The sequence below is a fragment of the Podarcis raffonei genome, chromosome 13 (genome assembly GCF_027172205.1).
Source record: "Podarcis raffonei isolate rPodRaf1 chromosome 13, rPodRaf1.pri, whole genome shotgun sequence".
In the NCBI taxonomy this organism is placed as follows: Eukaryota; Metazoa; Chordata; class Lepidosauria; order Squamata; family Lacertidae; genus Podarcis; species Podarcis raffonei.
In genome coordinates, this window is record NC_070614.1 from 16,498,280 (window position 1) to 16,523,495 (window position 25,216).

Consider the following 25,216-nt stretch of genomic DNA (forward strand, 5'->3'; position numbering starts at 1 on the left):
TTTCAGTGTAAAGTAGATAAGAATGAGCTACATAGACTAGTCATCTGATTAAGTATAGTAGCAACTTCCAGGGTAACTACTGGAGCAGTGACCTTGTCTGACCGAATGAGCAGGGAGATGTGACAGAAGGGGAAAAAATCCTTTTCTGGCTGCCTAACTTAACTGAATGAGATTTTTGTGGGGAAAGGAAATGGCACATGTTTCTTTGGACTTTTTCCCTGCCCTACGGTCTTGGGGTGTGTCACAGTTATTACAGTAATGAGAGATAGGGAACGGTTAATTTAGCTGTCCTGCTCCCAGTTTGACTCACAGCACTTGTGATTAACCATTTTGCAAAAGGTAAACAATGTGGTTTTTCCTTAAGGGAGTCTGGTAAAATGGGTTAGACTCGAGTGAGAAAGAGTGATGTGCCCTTGGTGAGCTCATGGCTTAGGTCGGGTTTGAATGTTAGCTTCTCATAGGCAAAGCCAAGGCTGATTCTCCAAAAGAACTAGCAGCGGCTACTAAACCACCCTCAGCCCAGTCACAAGGAGTACCATATGGTCTCTTGTTGCCCACACACAGGTCCAGAGGAGATGTCTGGAAGCAATGGGCTGTCTTCAAAGAAGTTGTCCTCTCCCTGTGCGCGCGCACCACACCCCCCAACCACACACACCGCTTCAGAGATTTGCAGGGCACAGGGATAGAAGAGGGTGAAGAAGTCCCATCCATTGTGTAGGTGGAAGTTCTTGTGCTAACAGAACAACCTTGTTAGATGCTACCCAGTGGCTTTGCCCTTAAACTTTCTAACAGTTCACTTTGGCATACCAGGGCATGAGGTCACTGTTTTGAGAAGAGAAAGGAGACAAAAACTTTCTTCCTCCCCCCTTTAAACTACACCTGGTACTCTTGTTGTGTGCGTTTGTAAATGGTATAGCAGAGGATGCTCTGTGGTTGCTTCAAAGCTTATTAGGGATTTCTTTAATGAGAAGAATATTAACTGCAGAAAACACTGAACAATATTTAACAATGCTCCTTTTTAAACAAAGCAAAACTGTCACCAAGTAGGCCTTGCCAGTGCCCTGCATGTGCTAACTGCTTCCCCAAATACATTCCCCAATCCTGTTTTTCAGCAGGTAACTCAGTATAGAAAGGGTTCTCTGAAACTTGAAAACCACAGCACTACAACATAGCTTGGGTGATAGCCGCAAAAGGTGATACTATGAATGGCTGAGAGTCACATTAGCTTATTAGGACATCTGGAATTCCCTGCAAATGCTCTTTGGAAAAGCCAATATTGTAAGCAAAAGTTCAAAAAAGGACAAGATGGTAGGGCTTCTTTTCCACAATTTGGTAGGATGCTCAATATATCTAGCCTAACACCCGTTCCTATTAGTTGTGATTTAAGCAGACTGTGATTGGGAGCAGAGGTCTCTTCTTCAACATCCTGAGGCATCTAGCTATAAACCCTGTCCGTGATCCAACTGAGCTCTTCTTATTTTGATAAACACATTGGTTCCTGCTGTGATCCAGGCCTTTGCTCTCTTTGTGTTGAGTCATAGAATTGTAGAGTTGGAAGGGACCTCAACGCCAAGGATCATCTAGTCCAGCCCCCTTCAATGCAGGGATCTCAACTAAAGCATCCATGACAGATGGCCATCCATCCTCTGCTAAAAACTTCCAAGGAAGGAGAGTCCTACTCCTCATGGAAGTCTATTCCACTATCGAACGTCTCTTAGTTTCAGAAGTCTTTTGGTGTTATACTTTGAGAACTATGGGAGAAGAACAGAACCACTTTTAATCTAGGCATCCCTGTGGGATGCTTAAATGCTTGTGGAAGAGTGCAGAAGAGGGAGAGAAGTAACTTGGGGAAGCTGACTTACAGAGCATGTTATTGGCATGGCATCTTGGCAGAGATGGCCCAAGCAATAAATAGTCAGTGTCAAAGTTATAAAAATACACGGGAGTCAAAGAGATGACAAATATTGTCCATTGACCTTACTTCCAAGTCACCCTGCAGATGAAGTTCATCTGTTCACTGCAGGACATGGAACACAAATAGCTTAGAAGTTGCCCACTCATTGTATTTTGCCCTTGGGTGGTGGCTCCAAGAAGGTCCTTGGAGTGTATATCAGAACTGTATCTAGAATGAGACTTTTCTCTTGAGTAGTCTTTCGTCTGCAGCTTGCCTTGAAGACTAGGTCAACACTCCAAGAGACAGCATGCAAGTTGACAAGGAAGCTAGAAATGTGTTCATCACCATTCATGCGGAAATTTCCAGGCGTCACTTAGGACTCTGGAAAAACCTGGATGGTTATTTTTGTTTGTTTGTTTGTTTACAGTTCCTGGCTGCTAAAATAGATAGATGCATATTTTTGGACATTCCCAATGTAATTCTAAAACTCACCGTGGAATTTGCTTTACCTGCATTCAGAGGTAAAAGTACTCTTGCCTTAGTATTGCTGCAGTGGGATAATTCCACCAGAGTAACTGCAGATGTTGAGAGGCATTATTTATTTTAAAGCGTTTTAGACTCTGCTCTTCTTCCCAAAATTCTCACAGAGTGGCCTGCACGTTATTTGTGATATCCACCAACTAATCTACTGGGTTCTCAAGAGACTTTTAACAGGAAATACATTGTATGTTTGACCAGATTCGTTTAGGAAAGTGAGCTGTGTTTTTTGTTCAAATCGAAATGTGAGTTCTGAAGGGCCAGATGATAGATAACACAGCTAACTTTGTGGCCCAGAGGTAGGTCTCCTGCGACATTAAACTATCCCCTACTTACTTTCCCTTTTAAGTCAGAAATTAACAAATGTGAGTTATGTCGCAGAAACACATTTGGACTCTGCTCATGAAGCCTGTCCCTATCCCTTACGACTTTCTGAGGGTCTTTTCCCATGTTACAAGGAAAGGCATGCCTATTCTCTTCATGGTGTCATAGCAACTCCATAGAAGGTGTGAAGGGGAAGTGTAAGTCTGAAAGCACAGGGTGAGAGCACTGCCATGAATCCATGATTACTTGAGGAATACCATGGAAGCGCCCCTCTGCTGTGTCTGTTTTGAGGCCATGGCGTCTGGTATTCTGGAGCTCTTAACAAGCTATCAAGATTTGCTGTGGGTGTAGCTTTGTACAGCAGTGCCTCGGTTCTCGAACAAAATCCATTCTGGAAGCTCGTTCGGCTTCCGAAATATTCGAAAACCGAGGCACGGCTTCCCATTGGTTGCAAGAGCTTCTTGCATTCAGCAGACACTGCGTCTCAAGTTCGGGTTCCAAAAAACATTCAAAAACGGAAGAATTTACTTCTGGGTTTTTGGCGTTTGAGAACTGAAATGTACTACAACGGAGGCGTTCGGGAACCACGATTCCACTGTATATTTAAATGGTAAAGCAGCATAACTATGAAGACTTAATGCCTATTTTCTTAAATACAGTAACCCAGCATATTACGTTCCAGGGATTGTGCCCATAGCCAAAATTGCTTCATTCAAAACCCATTGTGTTTGAAGGTGAGTGGGGTTGCCAGTCATTTTTCCTGGAACCCCATCCCCTTTCTGCCCCCTTCATTTTTATTTTTTGATTTGCCATGTATGAGCTTTAAGGCTTTCTTGACAGAAGAGAACTGTTCTTGTTCTCTGCTTTGAGAGTGCCCTATCCAAGAATTCTCTCTGGCCAGACCTATTTAGAGCATGAGGACTCAGCCGCTCCTTGAGTCTCTTACAGTTCCTGGATATTTGGCAGCTTACTAGTTTCCAGGAAAACGAAACCAAAGGCTGCTGAATTCCTAGGGAGGCAGTGCAGTGGTATGCTGCAGGCAAAGTGATCTGTGGCAACAGGAAAGAGAATCTCAGTGGTGCGGTTTTGAGGTTGCAGTTTGTCAGCAGCAGCTTTCCCAGTTCCTTTCCTGCCCTGCCCATGTGTATACGAAAGAAATCTGCAGAATGAAGCGCAAGCCATGTGGCTCGGTGCCTGTTTTTTGAACACCTTGCTGGAGCAGGCAGACTACTGTTTTCCATGTTAAACACTAGAGGGCACCAGCGCACAGATGGATATTTTTTCTCATGCCACAATAACCTGCATTGTGTGTTGTTTGGCCTGCCATCATACAAGTCAGATCTGGAGCAGGCACAAAAATCATCTCTGGGCAGGCCCTACCTTCAATCCCAGCCTCCCATATTTAATTTCCTCATTTTGCAATGATTCAATTTCCCTGCACCTTAGGTTGTATCTCCCTGTTCATGGAGTGCTGCAGGAAGAGAGAAACAGCCACTGCATGCCTGTGGTGCTTGCTAGATGCAAAAGGATAATTTTGTGAGCCACAGCCTGAAAGAAGAAGGGGGAAACTTTAAGGTAAATAGGATGTGTTAGGCCCCAGGCATGAAAAAACGTGAATCCCTATTATTGCTTCATGCCTGGTCTTAAGTTGAATTTTGTATGTAGAAAAGCTGGTCAGACTTTTTCCTGTTTTCTCAGGAAACTCAATGCTTTCCATATAGATTATTTGGCATGAGAACTTCTCCTGCACATCTGCTGCAGAATCCTAGCACATTGCAGAAAAATATGCAATATACTCTAGACCTTACACTTGGTTCATGCAGGTTCCCCAGCCAAACCTGTTGCTCTGCTTTAACTGAAAGTGTGACCTGGAACATAATCTATCATTCTCCTGCAGTTACACATTGTAAGAAAGGATTAGTGGTGGGCAAGCTGTCCATCTTAGGAGCTTGGCCACCCTTAGTGATCTGATTGCCATCTGTAGAATGCCATTTCTACACAGTTTGAAAGTCGCATATCTGGGACACCAAAAAACGGTGCTGAGGGAATGGCAGCTTACATAAATTGTCCTACATATGCATATATTTTGCATATGCTGCATGATCTATTCTGCTGAACTCAGCCTGACATAAAAACAAAAAACTCTAAGGCCCTGGGCAGTGGAAATACTGCTCACCCCTGACCTGAGATTGAACCAGGATGAATATGTACTCATAAGGGAATTGTAGAATTGGAAAGGACCATGAGGGTCACTTAGTCCAGGGGTCAGCAAACTTACTACGCCTTGGGCTGGTGTCTCCAGCGCTGATCGCGGGGCGGGGGAGCGCGTGCCAATACGCGTGCGGACACGCTATCTTTGGCGCACTTCCGGGTCGGAGGAGCACCGGAAATAGCTTGCGCGGGTGTGCACGGGCCTCCTCCGACCCGCATGTGCACTGCAAACAACACTTGCGCATGCGCACAAGCTTATTTCCAGTGCTCCTCCGACCCGGAAGTGGGCAGCCGCACAGTGCTGGTGCTAGCGGGCGGCGGGGGTCACCGCGGGCTGGATAAACAAGTCCCTCGGGCCTTATCTGGCCCGCGGGCCTTAGTTTGGGGACCCCTGACTTAGTCCAACACCTACCGTGTGGGAATCTTTTGCCCTGCATGGGGCTCAAACGTACAACCCTGAGATTTAGAGTCTCATGCTCTACCAACTGAGCTGCTCTCACCATCTGTCTTCTTCAGTGGTATTTCTGTTTAGCAGGCATCTGAGAGTCTTTCCTCAGCCTTGATCGAGCCATTAACTAATGGAAGCCATGGAAAACAGACTGAGGATGTCATTCCGCGCATTTTCTTTTTTGATTTTTCAGGTCTTGCAATTTTTGCTGCTGCATTTTCGAATTTCGCCGCAGCCTTGGGGACTAGGTGCTGAGTATTATTTTAATCGAAGCGGGATACCTCTCTCCTTGCAGGTGGAACCGGAAGCTGTGTGCATTTTTTCCATCTTTTCTCTAACAGTTGGATTCAGTTGCTTATCAGCTCTTTGTCCCTGAAATGGCCTGTTGGGTTTTTTTATCTTGGTTTGCTGTTCCATCTGGCTCTGAGGGGCTGAGTTTCACACCTGCTTCGGTACTGTGGAAGTGTACTGGTGTGTGGTACTCAAGAGGTATGCACATCTTAGTCCTTCCTGGCACAGCTGTGCAATGCCTAGGACCTTAGTAGTGGTGGGTGGTTCCTTTTTTAGATGCTTATTGTAACTGTCCCCCACCCCCAGGGTTCACCAGAGAGGGACGCCAACTCCTCGCCCAACAAAGAGACCCATTCAGAGAACTGGATTGTATTTTTAGCCGAGCCAGATTCTTTCTCCAGCTTTAAAAGTAGCAAATGGGGGAATGCAGCCTACATCAGTGCGGGCCTTGCAGAATGACCTCATTCAGGCTTTGGCATCTGTTCGGAGCAGAAACAATCACTCATGATATCAGGAGATCAGAATTTCCCCCCTTGTTGTGGTAGTAGGAGTAGTTCGTAAACAAGTGCAGGGCTCACTTCTGAAATATATCTGATGTGTGCGTTCTCCACATTGATGAAACATGGTGGACCTCGGTAGCTGTAGTTTTGGTGTGTGAGCTTCTGTTGATTTGTCTGCTTCAGATCCTTCAAAAAAGCCTAGTGCATTTTGCTCCCCCCCCCCCGCTAAGCAAAACTTGGTGCAAAAGCCTGTATATCTCTTCTCCTAGCAAAGCAACAGTGAAAGCTCTAATAGAGCAATCAAAGCAAAACCCTCTTTGTAGTGTTCAGTACTTGTTGCAGGAACTTTTGCTGTTTCTCAGAAGCTTACTGGAGATTTTTAATGAGAACATCAATAACAACCTCCTAAAAAACAGCTTGCCTGCCATTATTGATCTTCTCTTTGGAGATATGTATCCGCAGGATATTTTAAGGAGCGTTCTAAGGCAAATATGTATAGGGCAGATTCACAGACCCCACATGCTTGGCATAGGGCCCTGCATGAATTGATTATACATCCAGAACAGGACCCAGAATCCTGTTTAATAAAGTGGCATTAAGCCACAGTAGCCCATTTCATCAGACACAATGAGAAACTGGTTGATCTTAACCAGGATTTCACATTCCAAAGCCCGGGGCCGAACAATCAACAGCATAAGCAAAAATATATTAAGATACCACGCATCACCTTTTAATGCACAAATTAAATATGAGTTATTAAAAAGCTATCTAATACTTCATTTATTAATAAACAAGAATGAAGGAGTTCAGAATCCGATTGGACTGTTCTTAGTGCAGACCAGACAATAACCTTAAAAGATGCTTAATCTAATATAATAAAACCAGTTCCCTTCTCTGAAGTTCCAACTATTTTCTTTTTGAGTAATCAACTTCCAGCCATTTAATACTTCTGTAATTTCCCCTCTCCTCCGTTCCTGCAGTTGGCTTTATTACTTCTAATTGTCCCCAAAGTTTTCTTACCTAATCTTTTAAAATACAGTGGACCCTTCAGATACAGTGGTACCTCGGGTTACATACGCTTCAGGTTACATACGCTTCAGGTTACAGACTCCGCTAACCCAGAAATAGTACCCCGGGTTAAGACCTTTGCTTCAGGATGAGAACAGAAATTGTGCTCTGGCGGCGTGGCAGCAGCAGGAGGCCCCATTAGCTAAAGTGGTGCTTCAGGTTAAGAACAGTTTCAGGTTATGTACGGACCTCCGGAACGAATTAAGTACTTTACCCGAGGTACCACTGTACAAACTTAATTCATCCTCGGGGTCTGTACTTACCCTGAAAAGTCCGTATCCAGAGGCGCTGCTTTTGCGCATGTGGGTGGCGCGATAGAGCGCTTCTGCACATGTGGCACACAGAGAAACCTGAAAGTATACACTTCCGGGATTGCCGTGTTCACAACCCGAAATTACGTTACCCGAAGGTAACATAACTCGAGGTACCACTGTATCTTTCCATTCTGTAACATGAGCAATTACAAAATTACAAAAATTTACATGGCCCAGGTCCAATAAGGACCTCTCCTTTAAATCAGAACCAGTGAAGGCGGTGAAGGTCCTGTGTGAGTGCCTGGAGGCTGTTGGAGGATGGGTGGCGGCTAACAGATTGAGGTTGAATCCTGACAAGACAGAAGTACTGTTTTTGGGGGACAGGGGGCGGGCGGGTGTGGCAGATTCCCTGGTCCTGAATGGGGTAACTGTGCCCCTGAAGGACCAGGTGCGCAGCCTGGGAGTCATTTTGGACTCACAGCTGTCCATGGAGGCACAGGTTAATTCTGTGTCCAGGGCAGCTGTCTACCAGCTCCACCTGGTACGCAGGCTAAGACCCTACCTGCCCGCGGACTGTCTTGCCAGAGTGGTGCATGCTCTAGTTATCTCCCGCTTGGACTACTGCAACACGCTCTACGTGGGGCTACCTTTGAAGGTGACCCGGAAACTGCAATTAATCCAGAATGCGGCAGCTAGACTGGTGACTGAGAGTGGCCGCTGGGACCACATAACACCGGTTCTGAGAGATCTGCATTGGCTCCCAGTACGTTTCCGAGCACAATTCAAAGTGTTGGTGCTGACCTTTAAAGCCCTAAACGGCCTCGGTCCTGTATACTTGAAGGAGCGTCTCCACCCCCATCGTTCAGCCCAGAAACTGAGATCCAGCGCCGAGGGCCTTCTGGCGGTTCCCTCATTGCGAGAAGTAAGGTTACAGGGAACCAGGCAGAGGGCCTTCTCGGTAGTGGCGCCTGCCCTGTGGAACGCCCTCCCAGCAGATGTCAAAGCAATAAACAACTATTTTACTTTTAAAAGACTGAAGGCAGCCCTGTTTAGGGAAGTTTTTAATGTTTGATGCTGTACTGTTTTTAATATTCAGTTGGAAGCCGCCCAGAGTGGCTGGGGAAACCCAGCCACATGGGCGGGGTATAAATAATAAATTATTATTGTTGTTGTTGTTGTATTTGCTCTTTCACATAATTTAGCAAAGAAAATAACTATTTATTTGAGAACATCGGCAACTGTACAGCTTTTCCTTACTACAGTTCCACAACAAATGGATAAAATCCCCTTTATCTCTATTGCCATGTCAACATTTGCCACCCCCCTCCCCCAAAATAAAATTACCTTTAGGGACTTCCAAGGAGTCTGGTGGCACCAAAGGCCTATCTTAATACAGCTTTTTTTATATAAATAGTAGCAACTGAGAAGGTGGCACCTTTTACCAAACAGTAAATTCAACGCTGCTTTACCACGTATCCTGGTTCAATTTTTTTCCTATTGTGGCCACACTCATTGCCTTCTAATCCTAGTACAGTCATACCTCTTGTTGCATTTGCTTCACGTTGTGGGTTTTCGGGTTGCAAACGCGGCAAACCTGGTAATGTATACTTCCGGGTTTCGCCGCATGCGCAGAAGCGTTCTGCACACTTCAGACATGCGCAGAAGCGCTCTATCGCTCTCCACGCTTGCGCAGAAGCGCCGCTCTAGTTGCAGACATTTCAAGGTGCAAACAGCACCCCGGAACGGATCATGTCCGCAACTAGAGGTACCACTGTAGTATCTGTTAAATTCTAGAGAACATCTTTATTCTTTAGGAATACATTTCAAATTATGTATGTCCTCTAATGCATATCTCTCTCCTTTCTATTTAAGTAAGCTTTTATCTGGATAAATGGGGAAAAGACTCAGCTGGCATTACAGTTTCCATACTGCTTGTTCACGTGTGGTGATCTGGGCCCAATCTTGATATAAATCTAACCTGCTGAACAAACCAGTTTTATTGTGGGGAAATGTCTGGGATATGAAGTGGGACCAGTCCATTAGTTATGACATAGGAGGGTTGTTGTTGTTTTTTTAAAAGCACCTTCAAGAAAAGATAAGCACTTGCTGTTACTCCTTTGGCAGTCACCTGATTGGGTGTCCAGAATTTCAGGGGGGGGGTATTTTTAAAAAAGACCAACTGTAGTTCTTCTTCATGTGCAGAAAGGTTTCAAGAGATGGTATCAGTATCTCTTTAAAAGAGGCTATGAACCCGAAAGCAGGGGGAGAAGGTTTGAGTGGGTGGAGCAGGAAACACGTCTTGCGATTTCTACATTGTGGCAGTCGTCCATTTCTCTTGCCCTTGTACGTGCCCACCTGCAGTCCATAATGGGACAGACTGCCGGCACTGGTTTACCATGTCACCTGCTATTTGTAAGAACTAGGCCTGAACCTCCTAATATTCCAACCAGACTCACTGGTCTGGTTCTGACAAAATAAGCTACAGTGAGCCTTGGACTCAAATCTGTTGCCCTTTCCTCTTCCGTTTCGTGCCTGTGAGGAGGAAGTTGGAGCTTTTGCTCTTGACTTCAAACAAGCCACAGTTCCGTGTGACGGTCCAGACCTGAGAAACTGTGGTTTGTTCTACATTCTTTTTAGTGAGAGCAAGCCAGGGTCAGTCGTGTGTTTCTGATCCAGGCTTGTTCTGAAACCATTTTCCATTGTGTTGATGTGGGGAGCTGACTTTGGTTTTCAAGCCAGAAGAGAATGATTCCAGTCTTCTCTGTTAAGTGAGCCCAACACAAATCCACAGAGTGGGAAATCCTGGTTTCAAATTATGTCTTAATGGGGACCTTGTTTTCTCATGCCTACCTGCAATAAATAACAGTATTTTTTTTAAGTGAAAATGAAGGGTTTTGGAACTTTAAAAATTGTTCTTTGACTGTCCCAAACCTATTGGAATCATAGAATCATAGAGTTGGAATAGACCACAAGGGCCATCGAGTCCAGCCCCCTGCCAGCAGGAAACACCATCAGAGCACTCCTGACATATGGTTGTCAAGCCTCTGCTTAAAGACCTCCAAAGAAGGAGACTCCACCACACTCCTTGGCAGCAAATTCCACTGTCGAACAGCTCTTACTGTCAGGAAGTTCTTCCTAATGTTTAGGTGGAATCTTCTTTCTTGTAGTTTGGATCCATTGCTCCGTGTCCGCTTCTCTGGAGCAGCAGAAAACAACCTTTCTCCCTCCTCTATGTGACATCCTTTTATATATTTGAACATGGGTATCATATCACCCCTTAACCTCCTCTTCTCCAGGCTAAACATGCCCAGCTCCCTTAGCCGTTCCTCATAAGGCATCGTTTCCAGGCCTTTGACCATTTTGGTTGCCCTCCTCTGGACACGTTCCAGGGGAGGACACGTTCTATTGAACTGCCTGTGCCACTCCTCTTAAACCACTATATTATGTATAAGCAAAGGAATGAATCAGGGCCATGGTTAGCTTCTTGAGCCAAATTGGATTGGCTGCAGTGAACGTGAGCTGCACATGTCATGGTTTTCACCGCCCCTGAGCCGCCTGGGGAGATGAGATGTCCTTGGCTTCTATTGTATTGGCAGAATGGATGAACCATGCCATTCTAGTGAGAACACCCTTGGGGGAAGGGAATCCAGAGGGGGTGGCCAGTCTTGGGGCCAGAATGAGGTTAAAACCATGTTAACACACCCCAACACAACTCTCTATTGTTTTGCTCTTTTCTCCAAGGGGCTGTCCTAACATAGCTGGCATTGTCCACTCCAGAGGGCCTTTCTCTTGCCTCTTGCCTGGGAGTAGTGAGGAGGTGGCACTCTGCTGAATAGATCTGCTTAAAGCTATCTGTCCATTATGGTTTGAGTCTGCTTTGCAGCTATTACTTGATTAGCCCATTGAAAACATTCTGGTCAACTGAAAATATTCCCATGAGTATGTCAGTTTGGGCCACTGCAAGAAGAGACTTGCTGTATAAGACAACGTCCTTTCAGACCAGCATCCTACAAGGAAGGGGGTGTACTAGCCATCCCGTCACTTTGTGTCCTCTGAAATTAGTATTCACTGGCATATTTTCTTTCAACTTGGGAGGTGCTTTATAACAATCAGGAGTAATAGCCACATAGGCCATTTTGTTCAGGTCTTCACAATAGAAACAAAGGTACAGGTGTAATTTCCTGATTCATTAACCAAATGCAAACCTGTTGTTGTTGTTGTTTAGTCGTTTAGTCGTGTCCGACTCTTCGTGGCCCCATGGACCAGAGCATGCCAGGCACTCCTGTCTTCCACTGCCTCCCGCAGTTTGGTCAGACTCATGCTGGTAGCTTCGAGAACACTGTCCAACCATCTCGTCCTCTGTCGTCCCCTTCTCCTTGTGCCCTCCATCTTTCCCAACATCAGGGTCTTTTCCAGGGAGTCTTCTCTTCTCATGAGGTGGCCAAAGTATTGGAGCCTCAGCTTCAGGATCTGTCCTTCCAGTGAGCACTCAGGGCTGATTTCCTTGAGAATGGATAGGTTTGATCTTCTTGCAGTCTATGGGACTCTCAAGAGTCTCCTCCAGCACCATACTTCAAAAGCATCCATTCTTCGGCGATCAGCCTTCTTTATGGTCCAGCTCTCACTTCCATACATCACTACTGGGAAAACCATAGCAAGCCTACACACCCTTAAAACCCTATGTGGGAAACCTGTGGCCCATGGGCCTAATTAGGGCCCCCCATGCTTCCTAATTTGGCCCACCAGGCCATTTCCCCTGGCCATGGCCACCTCTAGCCCAGTGTCATATGACGTTAGGTGTGAGACAGGTAATGATTCAGTTGCAAATGAACAATCGAGAAACTTGCTCAGCTTGCATAGTTAATTATTATTATTATTATTATTATTATTATTATTATTATTATTATTTATACCCTGCCCTCCCCAGCCAAGACTGGGCTCAGGGCGGCTAACACCAGGTATAAAAACAATTGATTAAAATGCAACTTTAAAACAAGATTAAGTACAACATTAAAATGCAGCCTCGTTTCAATAGAAACTCATATCAAAAACTTTTTGGGGATGAAAACGTCAAATCTTCACCAAGGCCAACTATCCAGACTGGTCCTACAGGGGCCAGAAAAAAGCCAGGGAAGTCCCCAAATAGGAGTTCCATCACAGAAGGAGAAAGGAAAGAGGGGGAGGGGTGAGTTAAGACATGAATTTCTCCAACAGCACCATTGGTGGCCACAGTGGGTGCAAACCAGATCTCCCTCTTAACCAGGATCTGAAACTCACTCTGAACCATGGTTAGGACAGAGGAGAGAAGACAATGGGGAGAGCACCTAATTGCATGCCTCGTTCCCAGCCACGTGACCTCCGTTTGAAACACGACAGGCCATACACAGTGTTTCTAGTGTAAAGCATTTCATGGGATCTCAGTTTGGTTGAGTTGTGCACCCCTGGTTTAAGGTGATCCATTCCCCAGGGCTGGGGGAGCTTCTGTATGGCCTCTTAAAATCATTCTCAGCCATGTATCCTTGATGATTGTCTAGAAATGGTGCACAATTCCTTATGAACAACAGCTTTGGGTGGCTTTCCTGCTTCTGGGAGGAGTCTCTGCCATTAGCACCATGGTTAGCTGATTGCGTGACCCTCTATCCCAGGGTTTCCCAAAATGGTTGATATTGGGGTCAGTGGGACTGTGCAGGATGTGAATAAAGACCTGGGGTTCAAAAAGAGCCTAGGGTGGAAAATAAGATCAAGTGGTGTAGTATGAAAAAATACATTGGGAGGTAAAGGTAAAGGGACCGACTCTGGGGTTGCGGCGCTCATCTCACTTTATTGGCCAAGGGAGCCGGCGTACAAATTCTGGGTCATGTGGCCAGCATGACTAAGCCCTTCTGGCGAACCAGAGCAGCGCATGGAAACGCCGTTTACCTTCCCGCCTGAGCGGTACCTATTTATCTACTTGCACTTTGACGTGCTTTCGAACTGCTAGGTTGGCAGGATCTGGGACCGAGCAATGGGAGCTCACCCTGTCGCGGGGATTTGAACCGCTGACCTTCTGGTCGGCAAGTCCTAGGCTCTGTGGTTTAACCCACAGCGCCACCCACGTCCCGATACATTGGGAACTACGAGTGTCTAAAACAAAAGACCCAGGCACGTACAGAGTGCAGATTCCTTGCCAATGAGTTACCTGTATTTAATCATATGATTCCTCAGTATAACAGTATTCCATATTACTTACATATTATGAGTCCTAGCAATAGAGACTGAGTAATAAATGCTGCTTATATATTGGCATTCCTAATTTCATTTACGTTCCTAAGAATTTGGACTGGGGTTGATGACAACTTCAGAAGCTCATCAGGGGATCAGTTAACTCAGACGTTTGGAAGCCCTGCTCTGTCCTGTTGCCTTGCCTATACTGGATCTTGCTGCCTCTTCTTGGTTGTGATAGCTTGTTTCTTTTCAGAGAAGCAGAGTCCTTCAAGGAACAAGGAAATGCCTTTTACGCCAAGAAGGACTACAATGAAGCGTTCAACTACTACACAAAAGCGATAGGTGAGGAGAGAGAATGACTTTCTTGGTTTGTTAATCGGAGAATTGGTGCAACGTGCCTGTGGGTCTATTTGGTTCTGGCCACAAGGGCCTTGATTTTCTTCATCCGAAAGCTCTCGCTTCTGCTCTGATTTGTAATACTTTGCCTCAGTTCAGGGTAGGCAATACATAGTCAACAACAGAATTCCACAGTTAGATCCAACATCCTGGATGCAGAGGTCCTTGTAACACCTGTGTAATGGCAAGGTTTCTCTTGTGCACCAAGCAACACTGTGATTCTCAATATTATAGTTGAACCATATTTGTGTAAGCAAGCTGTCACATACCTGACTGTTTCACATGCAGAAATGTAAAAACTTCAAAGTCCTGAGAATCTCAGCCTTACAAACTAGATTTTTAAAAGTTGCTGAACATGGTTTTGGAGGCAGCTTGAAAAATAGGATAGCAATATTGGGCTGAAATTTCAGAGTGGATCTTTCCTGGGTCTTCCACCCTACCCCATTTTTTGCCCTCTGAACTTTCCTTAACTTTCCTGCTGATTCTAACCTCTGTTCTCTCCACTCGCCCCTTTTCTTTCCTTTTCTTTCCTCGTCGTTTATATGCCCAGAGCAAAGGCACAAACATTGAAATGAATGGTTTCTACTAAGTGCCATTTTACTGGGAGTAGGGAGAGAAAAAAACCATTGGGACTTGGTGGTGAGGGTTGGCACAAGGTCTAAAAAACTAACCTTTCGATTTTTATCGAACTTGAATTGTTAAAGAATAATAACGTGCAAACGAAACCACAGAGCTCTGAATTTCATTAGGGATCCAGAATTTAGCTTACCAGTGAATGGTGTTTGCTTTCTGCTTCCATCTTATTGAAAGGGCAAGGATCTGGGGACAGGGTAAGGTGGGGATTTCTACTCTGTCTTTGTTGTACTTAACGCTTCTGCTCCCTGTCCTCCAGATACATGCCCCAGCAATGCCAGCTACTATGGGAACCGTGCTGCCACGCTCATGATGCTTGGCAAATTCCGGGAGGCCCTGGGGGATGCCCAGCAGTCCGTCAGGATGGACGACAGCTTTTTGCGGGTATGTTATTCCATGTGGCAAGACAGTATCAGCATATAGCACCAATCTTGGCTGCCAATCCATTTCCAAGTCCAGTTCAGAGTGCTGGCTTTGACATATATAACCTTAAACAGCGCAGGACCACAACAAAGACTGCCTCCTCCCAATATGAGTCCACCTGCGATTATCATCTGAGGCCCTCCTTCATGTGCCTTCTCTGTCAGAGGTCTGGAGGACAGCAGTGCAAGAACAGGGCATTTTCTGCGGTGGCTCCCTGTTTGCAGAATGCGCTCCCCAGGGAGGCTCGCCTGGCATCATCATTTTGTATCCTTAGGCATCAGGCGAAAACTTTCCTCTATAACCAGGCCTTTGGCCTTTAACTATCTGTGGCTTTTTAGAAGTGGATAGGATGCTTCTGATGTACAGTGGTAACTTGGTTTATGAACGTAATACGTTCCGGAAGTCCATTCTTAAACTGAAACCGTTCTTAAACTGAGGCGTGCTTTCCCTAATGAGGCCTCCTGCCGCTGGTGCCCTTCCACTGTTCGGATTCTGTTCTTAGACCGAGGTAAAGTTCGCAAACCAGGACAGTACTTCCGGTTCTGCACAATTCGTAAACCGAATAGTTTGTAAACAGGGCTGTTCTTAAACTGAGGTACCACTGTACTTTTCTTTCCTCTTGGTTTTAATGTATCTATGTGGGTTTTACTGTCGATGTCTGTTTTAAGTTGCTTTTGGTTGCTGTGGGCAAGATTAAACTACCCACAAATTTAATAAATAATGAAAATAATATGTGCAGCTCCCCTACTGATGATCCACATTTACACTGCATGCTGTCAAGATTCTCCCAGTCACCACCTCCTTTCTGTTCTCAGGGACACCTACGGGAGGGGAAGTGTCACCTCTCTCTGGGCAACGCCATGGCTGCCAGCCGCTGCTTCCAACGAGTTTTAGAACTGGATCATAAAAACGCACAAGCTCAGCAAGAGGTATGGTTTTCTCAAGTCTGAGTTTGCCTGAAGAGAGGGGTACTCATCTGGCAGAACTAGGGTAGTTGTCCCGAATCGACAACCTTGGCTTGCTTGTATCTAATAGCATTTAAGGATGTCTTAGCTTGATTCTTAAATATAGAGATTCTTGAGTGTCTACAAGGTATAAGGCAGGTATTTGTGGAATTCAAGATATGCAGAAAAGCAGCCTGCAATCTTGTTCTTCGGAAGGGGTGGCGGTGGTTACAAATATCTTGAATAAAAATAACTTTAGAATTATTTGCTGCATAGGCTGTTAACAATGGAAACTGACAGTGTTCTTGCTTTGCATTGCAGCTGAACAACGCCAGAACTGTTCTAGAGTACGAGAAAATTGCCGAAATTGACTTTGAGAAACGGGATTTCCGAAAGGTACAAACGAAGCAGCCTTGCAGTCGACCGACCATCACCTTATCCACACGACAATGCGGTCTTTCCCTGGGAATGAGTTGGAAATAGGGTTGATTCCCTCCTCACCACCCCAGGACTGAAAGGTCTAGGGTTGTTTCTGGTTACTCAAGGGAATCGGAATCCAGTCTCCCTCGAATGGCTCATTGCTTGTCCCTGTGTGCCCCCTGCTCATGCTCAGAGTGCATCTTAAGACAGAATAACTTTGCCCCTTCGACCCCGGTGTTAAGGCCTCCGTATATCCCGGTGAATTCCTAGCTCACTTGTCTCCTAATGGCTGAGAGCAGCTGGCTCGCCAGGGACAATCTCAAGTTTGTCTTAAGGAAGAACCCTGCCTTGTCTGAGACTCGAGCCAGTTCTCCCCGGGCTTCTCTGTCCCTTGGGCAGCGTCAAACATGCCCTTTGTTTCTGGAGAAGGAGCATCTCCTTCTCATGGCCTCCATCATTTGGAGAGTCTCGGCGCTTCCCGCTGCCCCCAGCAGTGATGTCACCTATGGGAAGGGGCGGGCGGGGGAGCCGAAAACCCAGCTGAGCCTGAGGCCAAACAATGGTCCCCTTCTTGTGCAGCTGTCACTTCTCTGGAGCAGCAAGAGAGCCCGTGAAGTCACTCATTGAGGCCTGGAGTTTGAGTTAGCCATTTGTCATGGTAGCCTCATCCCGCCCTCCCTTGTCTTAACACTCCGGGCCTGTTGGGTTAGTCTGATGGCTGTTGCAGCGGGGTGGTTTCCCCCCTGTTTCAGGAATACTTGTTACCTCAAAACGCAAGTGCACGCAGAGTAAAAAAAGTCAATCCTTTATTAGGCATAGCAAACCGCACATTATCAAACAAACACCGTATACAAATTGTGCAAAATACGAATTCAGCATAACAAGGTTTGTCCTACTCAGATCTTTAACTCCAGAGAGAATCAATTTGCATAAATAATACAATATAACACTACCACATCACCGATCAATTAAGAACCACTAAATCTCTCTATAATGGCCCAGTCTTTCTACATGGACAGCACTCAAAAATTCAGCCACTATTAAAGTAATTTGATCATTCCTGTCCGAGAGCAGGTCCTGAACCGTTGGTGGCATAGAATTGAGGCTGTTAAGTTGTAAGGCCTCTAATAATTGTCTTCTGGCATAAATGCCAAAATCGCAAGAAAATAAAATATGCTCCAAAGTATCAGGTTCCTGTTTACTACATTTGCAGAGATGCTCTGCTTCAGGGAGAGCTAAATATCTTCCTCTTACTATCATGGATGGAAACATATTAAATCTGGCTAACATAAACAGCCTGCACAATTCATGATTCTTCAGATTTGAAGTGTGCGCAGAGTAGATGGGACCACATCTTAAATGCAGATCTGCCCCCAGTCGAAAAGTTAGTGGGTTACGGGGGGGGTCCTATGGCAGACGAATGCGGAGCTCAGAGATATGCAGCTTCCCCATCTACTCTTCCCTGTTTTTCTTCAGCCGGGTTCTGCTGCTGGAAGAAAATAACATCTGAGGACAGACTGTGGGGCAGTAACCCCACAGACCCCACAGCATCTCCTGCCATTTGTTTCTTTTGCACAGAAAATTGAACCAGTGGCAATTCTTTCCTCTGTGTGTTTGGAGCAGATCTGGGTTACCTTTGCTAGTGTGTTCTGCATTCCATCAAGCGTCATGCAGGGTTGGTGCTCCACCCGAAGGACTTGGTACATTTTTACTCCCAAATTGCCCAGAACCCAGCACATGGGCGCTGTTCTAGGTTATTCAAGTCCCTTGATCTGACAGGCATGGAACTGACTCCCGTGTTTCCTTGTTCTCACTGACTGTTTCCCCCCTCCAGGTTGTCTTCTGCATGGATCGTGCTCTGGAGTTTGCCCCCGCTTGCCACCGGTTCAAAATCCTCAAAGCGGAATGCTTAGCATTGCTGGGTCGCTACCCTGAAGCACAGTCTGTGGCCAGGTGGGAACTGCAACCGCTAGAAACAGGCTTGGTGGGGAAATTCCCTGTGCTGTGTAGGGATGGGGGAGGAATTTGTCAACCTCAGGTTCCAAAGTGGAGTTCCTTGATCCGATCCGGGCAGAGCAGAACCTGGACTGGATCATGGATCCACTTCAGAATCCACATTCCCATGGATTCCTTTGAAAAGGAGAAGTTCAAATACAGATAAACCAGCTGCCCACTGCCTGGGGCAAGCTAGCATGTGGGGTTCCTTGCTGTCACACACTCTCCATGCAATGAAAGTAAGCTCTCCCTGGGAACAATGGGACTTGGTGTTTTCTTGCTCTCGAGGCAAAATGCAAGGAGATTGCTGGGGGCAGCCATGTTTTTCCCCTGAGAGTGATGGAACATCATCAAGTCCCATTGCTCCTTCGGGGACTTTCTGCCACTTGTATTAAAAGCTCACGACAGCAACGAGCCCTGCATGCTAGCTGGTCCAAGCTGTGAGCAGTTGGACGACTGGGTTTTGAACTTTTAAAAAAGGCAATAAAAAGCTTTTACAAGAACACAGGAAGCACGGCAGCCCTCGGACCGCTTTCGGAGTACTTTTTTAACCAGAGTTTCTGCATGGATTTTAAAGTATTTTCCCTTTTTAAAAAAAAAAAAAAAAAACCCGCACAGAAATTGGATTTAGTCCCATCTCCATGCAGAACAGACAGACCAGACTTTAATTGGTCTGTTTATCCCTAATCCTTATAGCCTGATTTGATTATCAGCTGGGTAAGTAAGCAGGTTTCGCTGGTGCTTTTCCTCCTATAGTGTTCCTGCTGCTTGTGTAAGTGGTTCTGTTCTCAGGAACTCGCAAAATTTGGCTTCCCAGGGGTTGAGGGGTTTTCTTCCTTTTTGTTGCAAGTCAGAGTTACCTTGCCGATACCTTTTTATTTGGTGGTGCTGGAGCCTCTGGCTATGATTAACTAAATTTCCCTAATGCCAGAGGGGATGGGGCAGACAGAAGAATCTCTGGATAGTTGGGACTTGGGTGATGGAGTGGTCCAGAGGAATGAGGGGAAGGAAGGACCACTAGCAGGAGCCTCGGAGGAGGAGAAAAACTCAGATTGGCCTGAAGGTGTTGGTGTGAGGTGCCGCATATTGATGTGAAATAGCTGGCCACATCCTTGTCTCTCAAGAGTGTTGGTTCCTCCATTGAGGGGTAGGGACGTGACCAGGGTGGATTTGATTTAAATCAAATTGATTTAAATCACTAGTCAGTAAAACCTGATTTAAATCACTAGTCAGTAAGACTTGATTTAAAACTTTTCTTTTTTACAGAAAGACTCATTCTTGCTGGTATAATCTTAATATTTACAACCAGAGGAAGGTTTCATTTTTGGAATAAAAAAAATCAAAGTAGTATTTACAGTTATATCAAAAATTACTGATTTGGTTATACTATTAGAAATAACATAAACAGATAATTAGGAAATATTGTGAGGTTTAATAAGTTAACTGTTTATATTTGGACAACTTTTCTGCTGTACTTTGTTGGAAGGAGAAAAATAATCATTTCCTTAATAACAATTTAAACTAACTAAAGTGATAAACATTATCCATGTTTGTTAACTGATGTGGTTAAATGATTTAAAAAACTCACATACACCTAAGACTGAGTTTTAGCACACATGAAAAACTTAAAACAAATCCTTATTTCCTGATGAATAGCCTTTGGAGTACAATGTAACTTAAACAGGAAACTATCTTTAGTTTAGTTTAGTGCTCTGATCCATGGGGTCACGAAGAGTCGGACACGACTAAATGACTAAACAACAACAATCTTTAGAAAGATTTTTGCTCTAAAAGCATTTTATTTTAAAAAATCTCATTTAAATTAAAAAAATCCAATTTTTTAAAAAACCAATTTTTAAAAAATTATTATTATTATTATTATTATATCATTGATTTTGATCCACCCTGGATGTGACCAGCTCTCCTTTGGTGACCAACAGTTCTGTGACTCTGCTTTTGTCTCTGTGCTTAGCGACATCTTGCGAATAGACTCCACAAACGCTGATGCCCTGTACGTCCGAGGTCTGTGCCTTTACTACGAAGACTGCATTGAGAAGGCTGTGCAGTTCTTCATCCAGGCACTCAAAATGGCTCCCGACCACGACAAGGCCTGCCTCGCCTGCCGCGTAAGTATGAAAGGAAGCAGCCAGGTGGGCTTTTGCTTTTGACAGGCCTGCGGGCGATGGAGGGGGCTGCCTTCACCTATGCTTAGAGGGAACAGCGGCAAGATCACTTGGCAGGTGGCATTCAGGAACAAGGGCAAATGTTGCGCTGCTTGTTCCTTTCTAGAGATGAAGTCGGAAGATACCTTTCTCTCCCCCCCCCCCTTTTTTCTTTTTTTTCTTTTTTTCTCACCATACCTTTTATTTTAGGCATGCACACTTACTATTTCACTGATAACATTAAGCCCAACTAAAACAGGCCCATCGAAATAAAGGAATCCGACTAATACAGACCTATTATGAACTGGTCTTTGACCGTAATAATAAAGAATTACTATTACTATTATTACAGACCTGTTAACTGGTCAAGGCAACTTCAGTTCCGCACCAAGAAAGGTTGAATTCTGCAAGCTGTATAAATTATGCAGGCTGAGTAAACTTGCATATTTTTGCTCACGGTGCATAATTTATTCTGCACATTTTACTATCTTTCATAATACTATGTTTGCAAATCCTGGGCTGTTGTCAGGGACACTGACTTCCATACCTTGAGAATCTTAATCGGATGCCTCTGGCTTTTGAGTTTTCAGCAGTTATTTTCCATATGCTTTCAAGCATATATTCACAACCAGAAAATGGTCAGAAGCTGAGTTTCTTGGCACCTATTATTACATTATGCCCTTTTGTTGTGCAAACATCTAGTCCTGGCCCTAGTATGGTAATGCTCATGAACAAATACCTTGGGGAGCAAATGATGCGTTTGGCTACTTAACTGATGATAAGAATGCAAATTCTGTGGGCGCATAACGTCAGCAGGCAGTCCTATCCCAACTATGAAGTAATTGCAAGTGGATCCAGAGTACAGAGCAAGTCAGTGTGTGTTTAATATACATTGTTTTGTGTGCTGTTGGCATCATACTAATCATCTTTGCTGTTCTTGGATTTTAAAAGGCCTGCAATGTTTTGCCAGTTAAACAGTGTAGATTCAAATCTTCAGATCAGTTTAAAAGGGTGCCTCACAGCTGTTATGCACTTGGGGAGCCTTAACTGTTGATAGCTCTCAATTATTATTATTTTTTTAAAAAAACCACAATACAGACTGAGAGCTAAACAGATTTATCAACACAAATTAGGGGATTCACAAATCTCAGGTGTATTGATACATTGCTGAGAAAGGAAGGCAAGGACTTAAAGGAGAGCGTTGGTTTCAGAACAGTCAAAATCAGTATTTTGTGTGTGTGTGTGTGTGTGTGTGTGTGTGTAATGTAAAGTCCACATGGTACCTTCATTTATGCCACATGATTACCTGTAAAATGATGACATATTTATTATGATAGTAGTTTTTTGTTGTTTTTAATGAAGCAAGTTGATATATTGTTATATCATCCAACCCTAAGGGCAACTATGGTAAGCCCCAACCCTCCCTTCTCCCAAACAGTATGAATCATTTTGCCCCAGCCGCCCTGGGCTTTTTTTATGGTTTCCCTGAAATTCCCACCCTCCAGGCCTCGTTCTCGCTCGCAAATTTATGCCAGTTAGTCAACTGCAGTTTCTTGAGTTAGGTGACAGGCCTGGTGGTGATGGGTTTGGGTTTTTTGCTGCTCCAATTCTTCAGTGCCTGATGAATGCCTTCTCTTCTAGAACGCCAAAGCGTTAAAAGCGAAGAAGGACGACGGCAACAAGGCCTTCAAGGAAGGGAACTACAAGCTCGCCTTCGACCTGTACACAGAGGCCCTTGCAATAGACCCAAACAACAGGAAAACAAATGCCAAACTCTTCTGTAACCGCGGGACGGTTAATGCAAAGGTAAGGAGGCGTAATAAAGTTTGGTGGTGGTTCTTTTTTTAATCAGATACAGTCGTACCTTGGTTCTCGAACACCTTGGTACTCGTATGTTTCGGCTCCCGAACACCGCAAACCTGGAAGTAAGTGTTCCAGTTTGCGAACATTTTTCGGAAGCTGAACGTCCGAGGCGACTTCCACTTGACTGCAGGAACCTCCTGCAGCCAATTGGAAGTCGCGCCTTGGTTTTTGAACGGTTTCGGAAGTCAAACCCTGACTCTCTTTTAACCTCTTTTACATTTATTTTTCTTTATTCATTCTCTTTATGATTTTATTTTATTTAGATCAAAGTCTTAGTTTGGGGGGAAAGGAAATGATACTTGATCTTAAATTTTGTGTTTTTCTCTATAAGCACTAATATTTTTCTTTTCATAAAAAGGGAAACTGAGGTCCAGGATTAAACAATCTAGTCAGTAGCTAACTTTGTTGGAAAGCAACTTGGGTAGGATAGAGAGAGTTGTACAAATCCTACCAACAAATGCTGTTCCCTCCACACCTCTTCTTTGCTTCTGGGTGTCTGTGATTTGTGTTAAATGCCCCACCCACCCACCATCCTTCACTTCCTCCCAAGAGAGCCCAGGGCAGCAAACGCCAAAGTAGTGAAACAGTACAATTGAAAGCATCTAATGCTTAGCCAACTTGGCAGGTGCTCAAAGTGTGCCCAATGACTATACAATTTGTTTCCGGATGATGGCTGTCCCATCACCATCCCTGCCCCATTAGAGGAAGCTAGGTTTGGCTCAGATGTCGCCAGCTCCTGACTGCAAATGGGGCAGTTGGGGTTGCATTATGATGACGACTCTGCATCTGCTGTTGAGATGCGTTGGGAGAGACTTTAGAAGTTTAAAGCAGTTGCACAACATTTTGATTTTGTATATATTTTTACCAACACACATCAAAAAAACAGAAAATAAAACAGATTTTTGGAAAGGGGAGTTAAACAAAACCAGGAAGAAGTTATTGCAGAAGAACCAGAGTGGTGTTGTGAACCACTAGGGCTAACCAACGGGCTTTCTTGTTCCTTGAGGAAACTGTTCACTGTGATTCTCGGGAAGCCAAGGAGAACCTTTCAACCCACTGATAAGTTGAGGAAGCTCTTGGGTACTGGGCTTCTTGCATTCTGAAATTGTTTAGAAATTGAGAGCCAGTGTGGTGTAGTGGTTAAGAGCGGTAGTCTCGTAATCTGGGGAACCGGGTTGGCGTCTCCGCTCCTCCACATGCAGCTGCTGGGTGACCTTGGGCTAGTCACACTTCTTTGAAGTCTCTCAGCCCCACTCACCTCACAGAGTGTTTGTTGTGGGGGAGGAAGGAAAAGGAGAATGTTAGCCGCTTTGAGACTCCTGAAGGGGAGTGAAAGGCGGGATATCAAATCCAAACTCTTCTTCTTCTTTAAAAACTCTCCGGTGTGTTTCTCATAACATGGAGTGGTTCACTTCCCCCCCATAAGAAGGGATCTGCAGGGTGGGCACCTGTGGAAATGCATTCAAGCAAATGAATAGCGTAATGCGGATTGCCGAAATGTTATATGGAAGCTAGCTCAGCCATTCCTCCTCCCTGCCTCCCCTCCTGGATATTTTTTGGTCCTTTGTTTCATCCTATGCTTCATCCACACGTTCAGTGATTGATCCCCTATCTATCAAGCAGCCTAATGTTTCTGGGCTATTCAGTGTGGTCGTACCACAGTGTGCATCTTTATTTTGTTACCCCCTAGTTTGCTTTTCATCCTTTGAGGAGTGGTACCGTCATATTTCTGGGCAACAAAAGTGATTAAAAACAATTTTGTTTCTTGGCTTGAGGAAAAAAAAAACAGTAGATCCAGGTTGAGGAACACTGTTTGCTGCCTTCCACTCTTAGAGACCGAAATGAAAAATAATGCAGAGAGGTCAGTTTCCTAACCTTGCAGCTTGTCTTGCAGCTTAGAAAGCTAGATGAAGCAATAGAAGACTGCACGAGTGCCATCAAACTGGACGATACATACATCAAAGCTTACCTGAGGAGAGCACAGTGGTGAGTGTGTGTTGTATATATTAAATACTGGTGATGCCTAGATGGTGATTCCCAGTTCCAGTTCGCACCATTTTAAAAAGATCAGGGGAAGCACAGCCAGGAAGCATCTCTCCCTGAAACCAGGCTGGATTTCTGTCCGGATGGTGCTGGACGAGAGGTGGACTGGTGATCATGTCTTTGCATAAGCCAGGTGTTCATATTAAGTAAAAGGGAAGCGTCACACTTTTGCCTTGATAACAAAATCCGATTGGATTAGGTCAGTGGTTCCCAACCTTTTTTTGGCCATGGCCCACCTAAGCATCTCTAAAATCCCGATGCCCCTCCCCTGTGACATAATTCTTATTATTCAAAAAGTGAACTGTTCACATGAAAAAAGCCTAAAAGACCATTAACTGTTAATAACGCATTCTCGAATTACCCCCCTGTAGAGCGTGTGGTTGGTAACCACAGGATTAGGTAGCGTATTTTTCGCTCTATAGGACGCACTTTTTCCCCTCCAAAAATTATGGGGAAATGTGTGTGCGTCCTATAGAGCGAATGCAGGCTCCTTGGCTTCAGCAATAGCAATGCGAAGCCTCCGAAGCGCAGAGGGAGTGCTCCCTCCGCGCTCCGGAGGCTTCGCGTTGCTTTCACTGAAGCCTGGAGAGCGAGAGGGGTCGGTGC

At 44.9% G+C, this 25,216-nt stretch overlaps 1 protein-coding gene across 1 annotated transcript in view; it reads left to right on the forward strand.

Annotated features, from left to right (window-relative positions):
* DNAJC7 (DnaJ heat shock protein family (Hsp40) member C7) overlaps positions 1–25,216 on the forward strand; it is a 33,217-nt gene that overhangs the window by 2,499 nt on the left and 5,502 nt on the right. Inside the window, exons 2-9 of the mRNA XM_053362305.1 lie at positions 13,985–14,073; positions 15,020–15,144; positions 15,999–16,112; positions 16,449–16,523; positions 18,382–18,500; positions 20,515–20,668; positions 22,346–22,510; positions 24,462–24,553. Coding sequence (XP_053218280.1) covers positions 13,985–14,073; positions 15,020–15,144; positions 15,999–16,112; positions 16,449–16,523; positions 18,382–18,500; positions 20,515–20,668; positions 22,346–22,510; positions 24,462–24,553 — 933 coding nt within the window. The remainder of the gene's footprint in view (positions 1–13,984; positions 14,074–15,019; positions 15,145–15,998; positions 16,113–16,448; positions 16,524–18,381; positions 18,501–20,514; positions 20,669–22,345; positions 22,511–24,461; positions 24,554–25,216) is intronic.